This window comes from Papaver somniferum, chromosome 10 (assembly GCF_003573695.1).
Source record: "Papaver somniferum cultivar HN1 chromosome 10, ASM357369v1, whole genome shotgun sequence".
Taxonomy (NCBI): Eukaryota; Viridiplantae; Streptophyta; class Magnoliopsida; order Ranunculales; family Papaveraceae; genus Papaver; species Papaver somniferum.
The window spans coordinates 54,064,943-54,082,865 of NC_039367.1; the positions used below are offsets into that span (position 1 = coordinate 54,064,943).

Below are 17,923 nucleotides of genomic sequence, written 5' to 3' on the forward strand. Positions count from 1 at the left end.
CATATTAGTAGTCTTGTCGTCATCTCTGGCAGTCTTGCCGCAATTAGCATTCTTTTCCTGCATCTCAATATCACCATCCTTATCCTCCTCCCCAACATCAGTATTCTTGACCCTCATCTCAACATCACCATCCTTATCCTCCTCATCATCATCCTTGTGCTCCTTCTCCTCCTCCTCAACCTCCTCCTCTTCCTCTTCCTTAACCTCCTCTCCTCCTCAACCTCAACCTCCTCATCCTTCTCAGTTTCAAGTCGTATTTCCTTTGCAATCATAAAGGAAAAGATGGCAACCCTGATCCACAATTGTCCAACCTTTTCATTGTTGAGACAAGAAGATCTAAAAGAAGATTCGTCGCAAAAATCATTATCTAATGAAGATGTACGAGAAAGGATCGTTGCTGAAGCAGTGCAGTTCATCCAACAAAATCCTAGTGAATTTTTTAGCAGTCAAGAGGTAGAAGAAGAGAAGACGACACCAGTGAGGACAAGAGCAGGGAAGATGAAGGAATCATAGATGTTGAAGACAAAAGCGGCTGGCAAGTTGTCCAAGACACCACAAAAGAGAGTTGCAAAGAAAAAGCTTGATCCAGAGTTCACTGTCGAAGGTAAAACCAGACCTGTAAAGATACAAGACAAACAAGAACCAGGTTATCATGCGCCACTAAAGAGAAAGGCAGGGGAGTATCATCCTGCTCTTCCATTGCCAGATATTCACTTCTCTTTCTGTCAAGTTCATCAGACCAACTTCATTAACTTTTAGGATTTTCTCTTCAATGAAATTAAGAAGCCTTACTTGCATATCCTGAACTTCAGTAAGCTCCTCATGCAACTCCTTTCTTTGCATATCTGGTATGCGGAGCTTTTTCTTCACTGCATCTATGCTATTTTCTTGTTTCAACTTCTGGTACTCATCCAAAAGCAATCGCTCTTGATCACTGTAAGCCTTTACCCATCCTGGTTGCATCTGAAAACATGACAACGTATCAATATTTATCACAGGTGTACAATTTTCTACACGTGTTAAAAGTGTACATTTTTGTACACATGACAAAAAATTTCAAATCTATCACCAATTTTTTACAATCATGTACACATTATTAAAGTTATTTGAGATACCTTTTTCATGGCATCATCCAGGTATTTCTCGATTGTATTACTAACGTCGTCGATGATCCTCCTGAGAATCCTTGGCACACCTTCATCATTGGTCGGCCGCATGCTTTTGTTGTGTTCAGCAAACCAATACTGCATTAACAAATAAGTTAATAGTTAGAAATGTAATAGAAAGCGAAAAACACAATGAAAAAGATTATTTAAAATGGTGAATGGATATATCAGGTGTACAATTGTGTGCACATGTAACCAACAGATAAGTCACACAACCGTTAAATTTAAGTGGTGAATGAATATGTTTCTTAATGTTTCCCATCAGATACTCATTTATATGAACTGGCCAGCAAGTTCCTCATCCTATCCAAAGACTCAAAGTGTGCACACTTGTTCTTGCTAATCATACTTCTGTTTGCTTGGGTAAAAAAGACCGTGATGCATAAGTACATAGTAAACAGCACCACTAAATCTTCAGCGTTTCTTTCAATCTCCAATTGCGACTTTAGCTTTTCCTTCATGATACGTACGACTTCATTCTCCATATCTAGTTTATCCAGCTCATTTGGTTTCTTCAGATGCAATCTGTTTATCAGCGGACCGTATCTTTTTTCAGCTGCAGTTATTTCATCTTCTCCTTTTTCAAGTTCTATTTCCACCATCTCTAGCCCAAAAATTAGAAACAAATCTTCAGGTTCACTCTTTACCGCCACTCTATTATTCTCCTTGGGAGTATCAAACATGAAATAATGACCCCATGTGTCACAATGTTCATGGCGGTACTGTCTCACAACTTTCATGATTGACTTTGGGTTCTTAGTCCATATATCATCTCTCTTTTTACTAAGATCATTCTCATCTTTCTGATCTGCTTTTTCGTGGACAAAGATATCTACGATAGGCCAGAATGGTCCTTCCTTTTTCTTCTCTAATTGATAATCTGTGAACCATACATTTCCTCATCTCTTTTTTTCATCTTCCTCAAAGTTTTTATTCAGAAAGACACTGATTTCATGGAAACTTGATCTATAAGGTTTGTTGGTACTAACTAAAGCAACATTTACTCTCTCACAACATGCCATAAATAAATGTTGGTGTACAAATATTTACATTCATACAGATTCTATCAAAAACATCTTTAAAACACACACATCAGGCCATATGAAGATGAAATTGTATGAGGGTGCACAGATGTGTACACCAGCACCGCAAACGATGGGATAACATGTTGAAAACACACACATCAGGCCAAATAAAGGTGAAATAGCATGCTGGTGCACAGATGTGTACACCAGCACCACAAGTGATCGGATAACATGTTGAAAACACACACAACATGCCAAATAAAGATGAAAATTGCATGAGGATGCACAGATGTGTACACCGGCACCATAAGTGATGGGACAACAGGTTGAAAACACACACAACATGCCAAATAAAGATGAAATTGCATGAGGGTGCACAGATGTATACACCGACACCACAAGTTATGGGACAACAAGTTGAAAACACACACAACAGGCCAAATAAAGATGATATAGCAGGCCAGTGCACAGATGTGTACACCGATAAACACAAGAGATGGATAACAGTTTGAAAACACACACATCAGTACATATAAACATGATATAGTATGTCGGTGTACAGATCTGTACACTGGTAAACACAAGAGATGGACAATAGTTTGAAAACACACACATCAGTACATATAAACATGATATAACATGCCCGTGTACAGATCTGTACACTGTTAAAGACAAGAGATGGACAACAGTTTGAAAACACAAAAAAATTGCCAGTATATGAAGTAGCATTACCCCTTTTTGCTTGACCAGATGTTGATTTCTTTGAAGTTTTTGATGATTTCTTCGAAGTTTTTGATGTCTTCTTAGGTCGTGGTGATTTTGAAGTATCTTCCGCTACGGTTGATGTTGAAACTGCTGTAGATTTTGATTTCTTCTTAGATGGTGGTGATTTTGAAGTATCTTCTGCTACAGTTGATGGCGAAACTGCTGTAGATTTTGATCTCGTCTTCGGTCCTTGTGATTTTGAACTTACTTCTTCAACTGTTGTTGTTGTATCAAAAGATATTTTTGTTGATTTTCGTTGTGCAACTGGTTTTTTAGCAATCACCATGATGTTACTACTACTGTATTCATCAATTCTACGAAGATTTAAGGTTTGATTATGAAGCTTTAGGATTTCTATTTTCGATTTTGGATTTTAGGTTAAAGTTTTCTCTGGGTTTTCTTTTCTCTGAGTTTTTTTTATATTCTCTCTCCTAAATGAAATACTAACATTTCCGAGTTTTTTTTCGGTTATTAATTTCAGTTTTATTTTTCGAACCAACGTGCCTCTTCCACATTAACTGTATCAGTTACAAATAAACTTTGGACTAATTTGTTCCTAGTCGGATCGGGATGGACTAATCCGTATTTTTGGGGCGGTTTTGCACAAATGGTACAAGATTGTGCAATGTGTGCGAATTTCTGTCGCTAGAGGTTTGTAACTAGCGCTAAGAGAGCCGCAAAGTTTCTGTTTTCATAATTTATTTGCACCAGTTTTACTACAAGTTTCCTGGACCCTGTTCAAGAGCTACAAATTTCCTTTATGAGAAATTCTGCAGTTTTGCTCTTCACTTAGTTTTGGTTGGTTTTATCTTAATTTGTGTCGTTGATATCCACTTACTGGTTCCTGCAATTGAAAAATAACAATTAACCTCTATTGGAACTAGCAAGTAAAGGCCAATATCTTTCTCCATGAAGTCCTGCAACCTTCATACCCTTGTCAGGATATATCTTCTGCAAGCATTCTGTACGACCCTCACTAGCATAACGTTCTAGTTGGGTGTCAAAAGTGATACATTAAACTTGGTTTAGCATCAATGCGAAGAATAGAACTCTTTCACCAACTCCCTACTAGTATTACCCAAAGTTTTCCTCCAGCACCAAAAACAACACCGAGGCACAGGCCGTAGTCCAGAAGTCCGCATTCTCAATCTAATTCAGTCTCGCTCAGTTGATCCATATATTGTCTTTCATAGACATAAGATTCGCGCAAGTTGCTTAACTGCAACATTTGTAAAACCATGATATTGTCTTACGCACACACCCCATTTGTTCTATATTTAAACAACAAAGTTACTTGAAATTAAAGTTTAGATGACATGGTCTCCAAGTGAGAACTGTTTTAGAGGCGACTTTTGATTTGTGCCGTGGGAATAATACAATGGGAACCATCATAAGGAGAAGACTTTTGATTTGTGCCGTGCATACATATTTAAATGATAAAACCATCCTTTAAATACATTTAGCTTAGGACCTTAGAGCATCCACAGTGGGCGAGTATAACCAAAAATTTGGGATGAGATCGTAACACAGTGGGACGGAGTAAAGATCAAATCCCAACCAAAGATCAAATTCCAGACCAAATATGGTCGCGACCAAATCCCAAATTCTAATATAGTCGGGCGTAAATTTAAAGTACGCTTGTTGCTGGGCGTAAATTTAAAGTACGCTTGTTAACGGGCGTAAACCAAATTTACGTATGTTGGTGGGGCGGAATTTAAATTTACGTTTGTTGCGGGCGTAACATAAATTTACGCCTGATGAGACGGACAGAAGAATTCCGCGCGTTGCCAGGCGGACACCAAAATTCCGCCTCTCTGGGGCGGACACCAAAATTCCGCCTCTCTGGGGCGGACACCAAAATTCCGCCCCTCTCAAACGGACTTTTTTTTTACGCCTTATCAGAAAATGTTATGAAACATGAAATGTTTTCCCAGAGCCGTCTAATGAACAAGTTTTTTCTTTTCCTGTTCGTGTGATTGAAATGCAATTCTATTCTAGGCCGATGATCACAATCTGAAACCAAGGTAACAGGTTGAATTACTCAACTTCTATATGACCCTGAAATTGATGAAAACACGGTTTCACAGACGATGAAAACAACCACGGTTTGGTATGATGTCCAAGTATTCTTACTTACAAAAACGTGAACGTAAAGTAAAAACTGAGAACAACAAAACTACCAACTCCACTAGTGGCGCTGGAAGTAGAGAAAAAACGCCATCAACATAAAAAGTGGAAACCTACTATTCTCTATATATATATTCTCTTTACTCAAAACAAACCGTCATCTGAATATTTATTGTCCACTCAATTCACCATTACTTTTTTCAAACAGCAACATCAATAGCAACGTCACTGATGGAAAAGGAGAGTTTTCCCAAGAGAGATAGAGAGAGGAGGTCTAATCCTATTTGATGAGTTTCTCATACTCTTTCCAAAACAGAAATCTTTGCCTTAGAGTGATTTTACCAAACTTGTTCGTATGGGCGGAAATTTTGGATACGCCCGTCTCAGGCGTAAAAATATTTTACGCCTGATAAATTCATCACGCGGACAGCAGATGTCCGTCCGTACAATTCATCACGCGGACACCAGATGTTCGCCCGTCTGATCTCACACGTGCTGTGTGACCGTGTTTAACTCGGGCGGAATTTATTTTTACGTTTCTTCGAGCGGTCATTTGGAATCCGTCTGATCATCGGGCGGAATTTAAGATTCCGCCCCATACGAAACGTAATTTATATTTACGCTCGATAACAGACGTGATTTATATTTACGCCCGTTTGAAACGTAATTTATAATTCCGCGCAGAAATGAAACGTAACTAATACTTCCGCCCGTCTTCATGCGTAAAATTGTTTTACGCGCGACCAAATTTGGTCTTCTCCCCATAACGTCACAATACAGATTAAACTCATATTTAGTCTTTTTTTTTGGTCTTTGATCTTTGAGTTTAGTCGTACCATTGCAGTCGCTCTTAGGTACTTGAGTGACCAAACGCTCGTTTCCTTTTCAGCGCATCCCTATTACTATTATTATATTCAACGGGCGTATAGAATATGTTAAAGAAAAATTGACTGAAACCAATATTTTTAATCACATTAATGAATTGAAAAAAAATGCAATTTCAAGTTTGAAATTTGAATACAAGAAATGAAAAATAAACTTAAGTTAAATTTGAATTAATTGTGTCACTGTACGTAAACTAGAACTATGCTGCACAATATGAACGAGGAACCCAACTTGCAGGAATCCCTAGAAAAGCTTGCTAGCAAATTCCTTAGTTACTGGCCTTGATGGTGATAATGATCCGGAAAAGTTTCTGAGGTCAGATAAGCTTCTGCCTAACTGCAAAGCCACCTTCATTTCAAACAATTTTCCATGCTCTCTCTTTTCCACATGTGGCTCTTCTAACGTAGACTCTATTGTCTCTTCTAGTAATTGAAATGAACCGGCAGAAGCTCGATACATTTCGAAAATCATTCCGATTTGTCCACCGTGTTCCATTGTGTTTACGACGGTTGCCATTGCTCCAGCAGTGACACCAACCAACACAGCAACTGACCCATTAGATGGTGATCCAGCAAAAGCTGCACCTAAAGCACCAAGTCCTGTTAGCAATGGACCAGCAATCGCTAGAGTCTTGTTGATTTTCAGCATCATGTTGCTTAGTCTTATGTATTCTTCAGTATCCCTTGTTCTCAACAGTTCAACTATGCCTCTCATTTCTTTCTCAAGCTTGCTACTCCAACCATTATGTCCTGCTTTACCGTTATTACTGACTTGTGTTTGTTCTTTTGGACTTTGTTCTGGCCACCAGTTTGCTGGCTCGACGTTCTTTGGGAACTTTTCGATCATTACACCTCCGAGAAGTGGAAGTGGGTAGGCTTTATCAAGTGCCAAGACCTTCTTCATCGCTTGGTTTACATCCCTTTGAGTAATAGGAGTACGACTAAGAGAAAGTTTAGTTTTGATCTGTTCGTGAAGTTGTCTGAACAATCTTGTAGCGTTTCTTTGTTCTTCAGCAAGTTGTGAAGGTTGGATTGTGTTCATAACCACCAACATCCCTGTTGCTGCTGTATACAATAGAGTAGATGTAACCTGGAGAGCCAAAAGAGATGACGAAGATCCAACTACACCAGTCGATCCGAGTCCTGTCATGGTTGCGGCAGCAATAGTTATAGCATTGATTGAGTTGAGAAGAAGTGTATTCCAGTTGTTTCTTTGGTCTCCTATATTTTGATGCATCTCAATTCTCTCAGCAATAGCTTCCATAATCATATAAAGCTCTCCGGCCAACGTCGTCGGACTAAGAGTGGGACTAAGAGTTGGACTGGCGCCATGTCCAGGGCTATTAATAAAGGTTTTCATGATTTGTTGGGTAATGTTTGTCATGGGTTCTGAAGCTTTAGTTGTTAAGCTGGGAAGGTTAAGATCATAAGGTTTTCTGATATTATTCAGTTTTGGAAAATGAATTGCAGCCTGAACACCTTTTCGTGACTGTGAAACAGTGGATGAAGAGTGAGAAGAACACAAGAGATTTGAAACTACTTGAAGGGTTGCCATTTTACACCGGAAACTTGGTATATTCTGTTTAGTATGTTGAACTCCGGTTGCAGTTGTAGTATAGTGATGGTTTTTTGGTTGTGGTCTTGTGGAGTTTTGCAGTAGTAGTAGTAGTAGTGAAATGTTATGTAAGCTTGGGTTATTTGTAGCTCTCTGGCATTGAAGGTTATATATAGAGAGATACAGTCTAGGGTCTTGGCATTGAGTCTTGGTTTTGAACGGGTTGAACTTGGAATTTGGACTATTTCTTTAAGCAACAATATGCATAAATGTTGACTTGTCAACGAGAATTGGTAAAACTATTTGAATGAAGAATACTACTACTATTTAAGGTGTCGTCAGTTGACAGATGAGATTTTGGACCAACATGTCTTGGCAGCCATAGAAAATGATGGACGTTGCAACTTGCACCATGTTGCATGGACTAATAATAAAGAGCAATAATAAATGAAGGATAATAATAGAAAGGGATTAGCTTAAACAATTGATTGTTTTTATGGAAATGGTCCAGTTTGTCTAGTAATCCAATAAGTTGGCACACATAATTTATGAATATGGATAGTGGGTAGGCACGAAAGTCAATAGCATGTGAAGGTTGATAATCGGGGTATTGGCTTGAAATGTTAAACACTATTAGTTCAACTAAACACATCAGGTTAATTTCACAAGTTGAGGAAACTCAATCTTCAATATAACCTCTTTAATACCGATCAAAAAAAAATATAACCTCTTTAATATAGCAAACGTTTGTTTATCTCATCTGCTTTACTCACATCAACGGAGTTTACATAGCCTACTAGAATTCTAGTTCAATCAGGAAAGTATCAATAACCAAAAATCCCTGACCAAAAAGTGGGAGCAAAAGAAGAACCCCAATTACGAAAAGAAAAGAAACTGGGGAAGTAGAAAAAACCTCTGGTTCTTATTTCAAGTCCAGTCACTACCGGAAGTTGTACGGCAGTAACCCATAACCAAAAAAAACTTATGTGAATATACCAATAACTCGCATAATAAGATTCAACTCATAGAACACGATAAGCTTAAGTTTTTCATGAAACAGAATCAGTTATCTTCAAACCAAACTTCATAGGAGGTCTTGAGAAGGCAAGAGTGACTAACTGAGCAAAATAATCACATGCTTTAGAAAACATCATGCACATAATACACAAAATAGTGAGGAGAAAAAAGAGAGGAAACAGTATCAAACTTACATGTCATGGCACTTCATGAGATAGTTGAGTGCCATAAAATAGAGGAAGTGAGCTACATCCCCCAGGCATTACACACATCTTATCATTAACACAAAAGAGGAAATTTGAACTATTGTGGGAGACCTCTAAAATATGTTCAGCAATTTTCAGCATGCAGGAAATTGTATTTGGAGATCATCCAAGTTGGGGTTGTCAAGAATGCGCAAGCCGTGCTCATTAGCCAAATGCAAGAGGCATATAAAACAGAGATGGGGTGAGATATCCTCACGTGCAGCTGCTCGGCAATCATCGGGAAAGCTGGATAAGAGATGCTTGAAAGATACTGCAGCAGCACTCTCCTACAATCAAAATAAAGTACCATCATTTATTCACTAGGACAAAATCTAATCAAGGTGAAATTAAGAAGCTGAAAGATGAGGGACGTAACATTATAATGTTCGAATCAATGGAAAAAATGGTTATTAATGGTGTAACAAGTTAGATTCGTGTGTATATCCTGGAAATGAAAAAACCTGTGTTGCAACGATACGAATACAGTACCGGATACAAGATACCAATACGCTACTATGATACACCAACTTGAAAAACTAAAATACAGCGATACGGCATACTCAATATCGATCAGATAAATATATTATATATAAGATAGAAACTTAACAAAATACATACCTGTGTTTGCATGATTAAAATATAATATGTATGATTAACCTCACTGGAGAGAAAAAGTCTGGATAAGAAAACTTTTCACAGAATCTAGTAAAATATCTAAATCTTCTAATATTAAGGTATTGAGATTTATCTTGACAGTTGTTGATATCTAACATTTAGTCAAAGTTTTCTAACTGAGTTGTATCTTGAAGTATTGGAGCATTAGCACACGTATCCGTGTAAATACGTATCGATACGGTGGATTTTTTTTTTAAGCGTATCGTTGTAACACAGGAAAAAACACAAAGAATCACTGTGTAATGGCATTAGTCCAATCAATTAACTAATTCTATTTAACAAATGAAATCAGGACAGAATGTGAGTAACTGCACTAACATGCATTTCATGAGAGTGTCAACAATTTCATGTAGTATTGTAGCTAACTATGTATAAATGCACACAATCAGAGGTGTGTGTACTTTAAAGGATCAGAGCTTACAGCTAGAACTTGTCTATGAGCACAAAATTGGGAGGAACAACCTAGAATAGGAACGTTGATTTTCAAAGTCTGCTGTTTGGAAGTTCGAATTGTTGCCAAGGGTCCATCTCAAGACTGGCCTTATTCACTTCCTCATTAGATTGGTAACTCTACTAAATACGAGTAACTCAAAATTTGTAAGTTATTCAATTATTGTTGCCTTGCCATACTTGATGCTCAAACATCACTCAAGAAACAATGAAAAATTTGAATGCGAGTTCATATTCTAGTAGTTGAGAGATGGTCTGACTATGTAGTCAAAATATGTGAATATTCTGGAGAAATATATGGATTACGGACTTACCGTTTCAGTCACTTTAACAGATTCTTGCATATGATCCCAGAGCGTTCCTTTCAACACGTGAACATCGACTTGTTTTGCAGTTTTGTCGTACTGAACTTCAATTTTGTTTACCTAATCATTTGAGGAAACATAAAGAAGAAGGCAATCATAATCAACTACAGAGGACTTCGAGGGATAATGAAAAGTGACAGATCTTATTATCTTAATGCCATTTGGTAGTGTGCAGCACGCAAAGTGAGCTCAACAGCTCTGCAGCCTCTGCTAATAGAACATTGTTCTTTATTTCTTATTCTTTCTTATTCATCTTTGAGGTATAGTTTAAAACTCCAATCTAAAGGTTGATTGCCACATTTCTATGAGAGCAAAAGCAGCTGAATTACAGACTTTAGAGAGAATAAACATACCTGGCGAGGTTGAGAAACAAGCGTGCTTGAGTCTTCCACATCACTGTGAACATTTCCATCATCAAAGTGGTCACTTAACACACTTTCATTGTCCCATGGCGCGCCTGGTTCAAAATCACCATCACACCTTGATTCATCTGAGAAAAAGGCAAACCACCAAATCACATCATTACCATGTCAAAGTATATGTCCTGTCAAGACTAATGAGGCCAATGAAGATATTGAGGCATCAACTTAAATCCATTAGGATGGTGGAAGGAATATATACTAGTGTAAGAAGACCTTGTTCCTAGTAAGGGAAAAACAGGTGTGCATAAGAAAAACAGTGCAAAATCTTTCAAACACACTGCAATCATAAAGCTGTCCAGCAGTCATGTCTCAAGATTTTAGTCTCTGCGGAGATTTATATTGTTAAAGGACTAAAGTGAATGACCCCCGATTTTAGTATGTTCAAACATATCACATACAATCCTTTTAAATTACTCGAATCTTCTAAAGTGTAATTTAAGTTTTACATTAAGTGACTTAGGTCATTCCCTAACATACTTATCAAATTAATCAACATAGTTGTATTGCATATATCATAATTTGTCTGACTTTGACTTATAAATATGGAGTAGTATCTAATGAGGCTACAAATAGTCAGGGAGATCCATGAAATGGATATGCCTTTTCCACTAAACAGTGCATGGGTTAGCAAAAGTCTAGCAGCTAGTAGCAGAACAAGAAAAGAATCAACAAAATAGTAGATGTGACGGAGGTTCTGGGGCCAATTTCTTATGAATAAACTACAGATATGAGAATCTGAAAGCGCGAAACTCAATAGTTATGTCCTAGCAACCAATCACATTTGCAATTTAAAAGATCAATCTTCCAAAAGAGATTATGCAATTGAGCAATATATGATAGCTGCATGACATTACCTGGCATTTTCCTTGCTCTTTTCCCAAGGCACTACAAACAAAACATATGATTTATCAGCATATGCAACAACATATAAACAAGACTATAAGGTTTATAGCAGAACACTAAAAAGTGTAGACTTTTGGAACAGATAAAGTTGTGTTCAAATAAACAAAAACGTAAAAAGACCTATCAGTAGAAATGAATTTCGTCAATATGTTATCATAGAGGTTATTCCTGGGATAAGTTTTTAATCCAGCTATTGTGAATCTTGATACGCCTAAGGCCTTATTTTCAGGTCTTGTATGCCGCAATTGGCGCAATGGGCTGTGCCTGTGCACCAGTTGATAAGGATGTAATATTGAAAAAGGCAGAAATAACAATTCTTACCATAACATTAGGAAGAAACAACTTAACAAGATCCTCAGGTTGATAATGGCAATCTTCTGGAAGAGTGGTATTACAACGATCTCGATTTGCCGTAGCAGTAGTGATTTAGGATTTTTGGGAGCAGCAAAGAGATCGGGAATTTCCTTTTCCAGAGATTTTGTGAAATCTATATCGATTCTGCCTGTTTTTTCCTGTTTGGCTTTTGGTAGTCGCTTCTGCATTTTCCGCAACAGGGACGTCCCCTGTAGCTGCAATCAGTCAAATTATTTGTCAGTGGATCGAAGTTTCTGAAGACACAATTAACCCTCTCTTCAAACCTACCTTTAGCTTTCCGAAACTTCCAATGTTCGGACCAGCCCAAGCATTTTGATTTGATGTAAAACCCAACCCGAGCAACAAAAAATCAGAAACTTTCTCAAATCTGTCAGCCATTTCCGGTTCTTGGAATGGGAATGAATCGCCCTCCTGCAACAATAAATAAGAATCAGTCAGATAACAAAAAACAGGATTCCTTGGAGAATGAAAACATAATATAGTGAACAGAAGTAGGGGCAAAATGAGTATAAAGGCACTTCATTGTGCACTATACAACCAGTTAACAGCTACCTCTTGATGACTTGGAAAATTCTGATCCATATTATTGGAGTTTTCATCAATTACGCTTGCCTGATCATCATGGTCAAAACTCCATCCCTCACAATGTACATGCATCATCATGTCAGCTTGGTTGTCAGCAAATGTATCAGATTGTTCCGTCGTTTCAAGTCCGGCAGAAAATGTATCAGATGGCCTTTGGTTAGTTTCATCAAACTGATTTATTATGATCCTTAAACTAGGGGAAATTTCGGAACTGGTGGACATATTAATTGCCATCTGTCGATTGATTCTGTGAACAACGCAAGAAATAAATTAATTGAATTAGAATAAATTAGTACTGAGAAATGCAATATCAAGATCGGAAAGATCAAACTTCAAAATGCAACAACCCACCTCTTGCAAAGGAAATATCGATCACCTCTGATTTATCACTTTGAGGTTCACGTGGCCTACATTTTCCTGGTGCTTCCAGGGAATCGAAAACCACGCGACAGTCTCCATATACTCCAAGGTTAGTCAATAAGAGACCTTTAGCCCCACCTTCATCAAATTGTGCAGATGTTTGATGGTACAAAGGATCCACTGCAAATGCAGCTGCACAGAGAGAAAGAATATTAGCACCTGACCTAACATCATGCACATTAAAAAGTTAGGGTCAAAAACTTACCATCGAACTTCTTTACATTGAGAGACTCAAAGATGACTCCAGAGTTGAGATGGGTGACATCTACGAAAAATTGAGCTCTATTAGCTACAGCACTGTACAATAACTACCGAAACAAGATATGCCAAACCTTTTTATCTGTATCCTTCTTAGCACGCCTTCGTCATGTTCGCCGTTAATGCACTCACCATCGCCAATAGTTTCTGGCATGAAAAACACAAGAGAAGGAGACTTTCAACAGCTAATAAACATGAGTCCTTTGAGCAACAAGATAATGCAGTTTAAGGGATCCCCTAAGGTCCTGGTAAAGAATCGGCACAGAGAAAAGAGATCCGCAAATTGAATCTCAATTAGAAGAGATTTGGAAATTCAAAATAGATTGTTAAACTTACTACTTTTAATTCGAACCCAAGTGCATACAACGTTTTAATGCGAGAGCATCCTCCCCAATGTCCCCATAGTGACGGAAGTCCAACTCAACTGACTAAGCAGCTGGTCTTTAATTTAAAGGGATTGATTTGGCATTTCATATCCGTTGCAGCTTTTGGGAGAGGTAGTATGCTCTCACTTCATTCATTTTTTACTTTTAATTGCTCTGATAGTTGTCTTACTGTTCAATAAATGGAAGAAAAAAAAATAACAGCATCTTTCATGTATCTAATCATGGTGAGATGCCAAGGCATAGAAGCAAGTACTTCCATTAGAAGTCAAGTGAATGTAACAAAGTTTAGCCAGGTTATCACCAATCAGTGACTTTAAACTAACCAGACCAAACATAAAAGTAATGCAGGAGAGGGAAGCGTCTGTTAACGTTTCAAGGGATTTAGAATTTGCTTTCAACCAAAAGTGAAAACTTAATCAAGTAACCAGACTCATTCAAAACCAACATAGATTCTGAGACCTAATTAACAGTATACCAACCACCCCATTTCAGGAGTTCCTTCTTATAATTGTTATCTCAAAAAGGGGGGAAAACTTAAATGCCAAAGAGTAGTAAAAATTAACCTTGTTCGTCTTCACGACCAGCTCTATTGATTCCACCAAGTACCTTATAAGCCTCTGAATGCACAGAATCAACTCGAAGTGCATAAATCTTAACCCCTGCTTCCAAAGTGCAACTTGCCTATATAAACAAAAATACCCAAACTAAACAAACAAACAAACAAAACATAAAATAAATCTACAACCCTAAAAATGATGTAAAAACTGAATTCAAACCTTCTGAAAATTGGTCTCAACGTCATCTTCTGCTTCAACTTTAATGAGCTCACTTAAATGGTCAATAAGGGTTAGCTCCCAAGTATTCTTCTGGTTAATTTTCTATAATCACAAAAACAAATAATAATCCCATTATTACAACAAATAATAAAAAAAAAATTGAGGGTAAAAACGGAAAAGAAGGGGTTACTTACATTTTCACTGGCGAGTTTGATACAATTCTGAAAGAGTGCTGCAACTTGCTCTTTACTAAAACAAGGATCAGAAGACGGTGGAGGATACGGAGTAAAACTAGTAGTAGATTTGCGACGAATAGCTTTAGCACGGGCTGCTCGTGCTTGTGCTCTTTCTAATTGATCATCGTTTGACCCTAAGAAGAAAGGACTAGTCGGAGGAGGTTGGATTCGAGAAGACAAAAGAGCTTTCTGCTTTGCCATCTGATTAGGGCTTAGAAATTCCCCCATTTTTTAACTTTACTTTGCCAAATCCCTCTAAAAACTGGTTTGATTTAGGTCTTTATGAAGAGTTTTGCTCACTTGGTTTATCTTTGTAGGGAGAAAGAGGAGATGGAGCGTCAGGGAGAAATTTGGAATCGGAGAAATTGTTATCGGAGTGAGTGAGGAGAGAGAGAGAAGAGGAAAAGAAAATAATTTTTATTTTCAGTTTTTTCCCTCTCGCATTTTTGAATCGATTTTTCGAGCAGTGTTATGTTGTTTGTCAATGCAGCTTTGTTAAATAGAATCTGGTTGTAATGTTATGGTGCCCGTCCACGTATATGGTGAAATTTTAGATCTCGAGTATGGGATGGATAAGAGGAACGGGATCCCTCTTTTAATCCTTCGGCATTCGATATAATGTGATAATGGCTGGTACAAAGTTGATGGTTATGGTTAGAGTGAACCACCACGGTTTAAGATTATTTTTGAGACATTTATAATTTGGCTAATGGCCAAGCTTCTAGAATTATCATTTTTCGGTTAGATATCCTCGTGTTTACTCGTTTCTGTTTTCGATCCGCGAGTTATAATCCAAAGGTGTCACTATCTATTCACAAAAAACCTATCAAAACAAAAGTAACACAATAACCCCATTAAAACAAAAGTAACACAAAAATCCTAAAAATTTTGATGATAACAATTTTGAAATTTGGGGTTTTTGTATTAATTTTTAAAAATTTGGCGTTTTTGTATCAATTTTGTTTAAAATGGAGTTTTAATTGATCTCATCATTTGAATGGGGTTTTTGTACCACAAGTTTAGTTACCTTGAATTTTTATGACTAGTAAAATAATTCGATACACGGAGAGATATCTCGGGAGAAGTGCTACCAAGACAGCATAAACAGATGTGCCGAATCTAACCCCACGAGTTCAACACGTTAACCAAGATACCTACAGTAAGTGACTGAGATGACGACATGTGAAAAGCAAGTGAGAGGATCAACGGTCATGTTTGAATCGGAGACAAGGCACTTAATGTAACTGGTAAAGGATAAAGGGTGAGCAAAGAACCAGAACAAAGTGGGATCTGATCATTTATGCACGCGAGGTGAATTTAATATCGGGGCAAAGCAAAGAGTACATCGGGAGATGGTGAAGGATAGTGGAGGATATATCGGGGACGGCTCTACAATAACTCAAGTCAGCACCCCGATGAAGTTACAACAAGTAGGATATGCATGCCTAACACTGCAACTTTGGTTGTATGAGTACTCGTGCCTAAACTCAGGGCAAAGCTATCAGAGAAAGGTTAAGTTTTTTTTGAGAGAGAAAAGGCATAATATGTGATTGGGAGTATTTTTGAGCAAATATTTTAGCCCATGATCTTTGCAACCTTTTCATCGAAATTAGAACAAATTATTTACTCCCGTAAATGTAGGTAATTATGTCGAACCACGTAAATTCTTGAGTGTTGATATGTGATTAAGTTTATATGTTTATGTTATTATCTTTCATATTTGTTCATTAGATAATGAATGGTTTGAGACGTAGAGTTAGAGTTTTAACTACTACATTTTGACGCTAGAAACAAGGACTGAGCAGTCTTGTTGAGTAACTTGTGCTAGATTTGATTGATGTTGGCAGATCTTCGAACAACTAAATATCTATGATCTTTGCTCTTTCGTCCGAAAAGACCTCCGGTACTTCCAAAAACCTAAGAACTTTACTTATGTTCTTTTATTTAAGTTTAGGAAAAAAATTCTTGTCTGTAATAGAAAAGAGCCTCATTTTGGTTGTGCAAAAGGTGTTATGGTGTTATATTTTATGCTCTCAAAAGATCTGAAAGTTTTATTTTTTGAGAAAACCCTATTTATGTTTTCATGACCTTGTTTTTACTATTGATTGTTCGTCTTTGTTCAGATAATGTTTTCAAGTTTATTTCCTCACGGTTGCTATCAAGCTAGAACAATATGCAGAGAGTCTTGATAACCTATGATTTATGGCTTCTTAGAAATCTAAGTTAAGAAGAAGAGAATTGAGATTATGATGGAATCTTTTGATAAAAACGATCTTTCAACAAGATCGGTAGCTTAGCTGGGTAAATATCTAGGAAATTTTATGATTTCTTTTCAGGAAGGTTAAAGGTATCTCTAGTAGAATCATAATAGTTTCGTCCAGGAAGTCTCGGAATAACTTGATTTATGTCAGTAAGAAGCATCATGACGATCGATATATAAACAAATAAATCATGCGCAAGGGTGCTTACTAACTTTTTTATATGGGCAACACTAAGAGCTAGACCTCGCTCAAGATATATAGGGTAACCTAGTATTTTGGCGGTGACGTTATGATCCAAAAAAAAAAAATATTGTGCTAAAACGGGTTATCAGTCAATAAGGGTTATTAGTCGATAACCTCCCATGACGCATTTGAATAACCTGCACATATTCATAATAAATGATGTTATTGACGCGTTTGAATAACAAAAGCTCTACACACACATCACCCCCCCCCCCCCCCCACACCACCCCCATACACACACACACACACCAAAGTAGATATTCAATCCATATTTATTGGTTATTCCTGTTTTGTAGTATGAAATACTACACAGTAAGATGATATATTTCTCCCTCTTAGTTTGTGCTATACTCTCTCGTTAGATTATCATTTTCAGCACATATATCATTTGTCAGTGATTACAAATCACCCGTATACTCCATATATTTCTCCTCATTTTTGTCACAAAAATGACAAAGACATGAAAGAATAAAAGAGCAAACCGAAATGATCTCACAAGTTTATAAGAACTTATACAACCTACTAGAATTATGCATGAAGGTCTAACATACCATTTTAGATAAGCAATACTAAAACTGAAACTACCTAAGTAATTTTATTTAACACCTTATCAAGGAAACAATTGCTCGAAGCAATTTTCCCTTTGATTTGATAAGTCAGAAAATAATAGGAATTAGCCCAGCTGCTTATCAGGATCCAATTATTCACAAATAATCGTACCTCAGTTAGACAAGACGAAACTATAATATTATTTTTCTTATCAAGGATCCGACTGGACTTGAAA

General features: G+C 37.2%; 1 protein-coding gene and 1 pseudogene across 1 annotated transcript; both read right to left on the reverse strand.

Annotated features, from left to right (window-relative positions):
• Nucleotides 1–6,029: 6,029 nt before the first annotated feature.
• Nucleotides 6,030–7,682, reverse strand: LOC113317225 (probable F-box protein At4g22030). The gene has a single exon (XM_026565367.1). It carries the CDS (start codon nucleotides 7,520–7,522, stop codon nucleotides 6,212–6,214), a length of 1,311 nt encoding a protein of 436 aa, XP_026421152.1. The 5' UTR covers nucleotides 7,523–7,682; the 3' UTR covers nucleotides 6,030–6,211.
• An 831-nt stretch (nucleotides 7,683–8,513) lies between these two features.
• On the reverse strand, nucleotides 8,514–15,040 carry LOC113314961 (annotated as a pseudogene).
• Nucleotides 15,041–17,923: the final 2,883 nt, after the last annotated feature.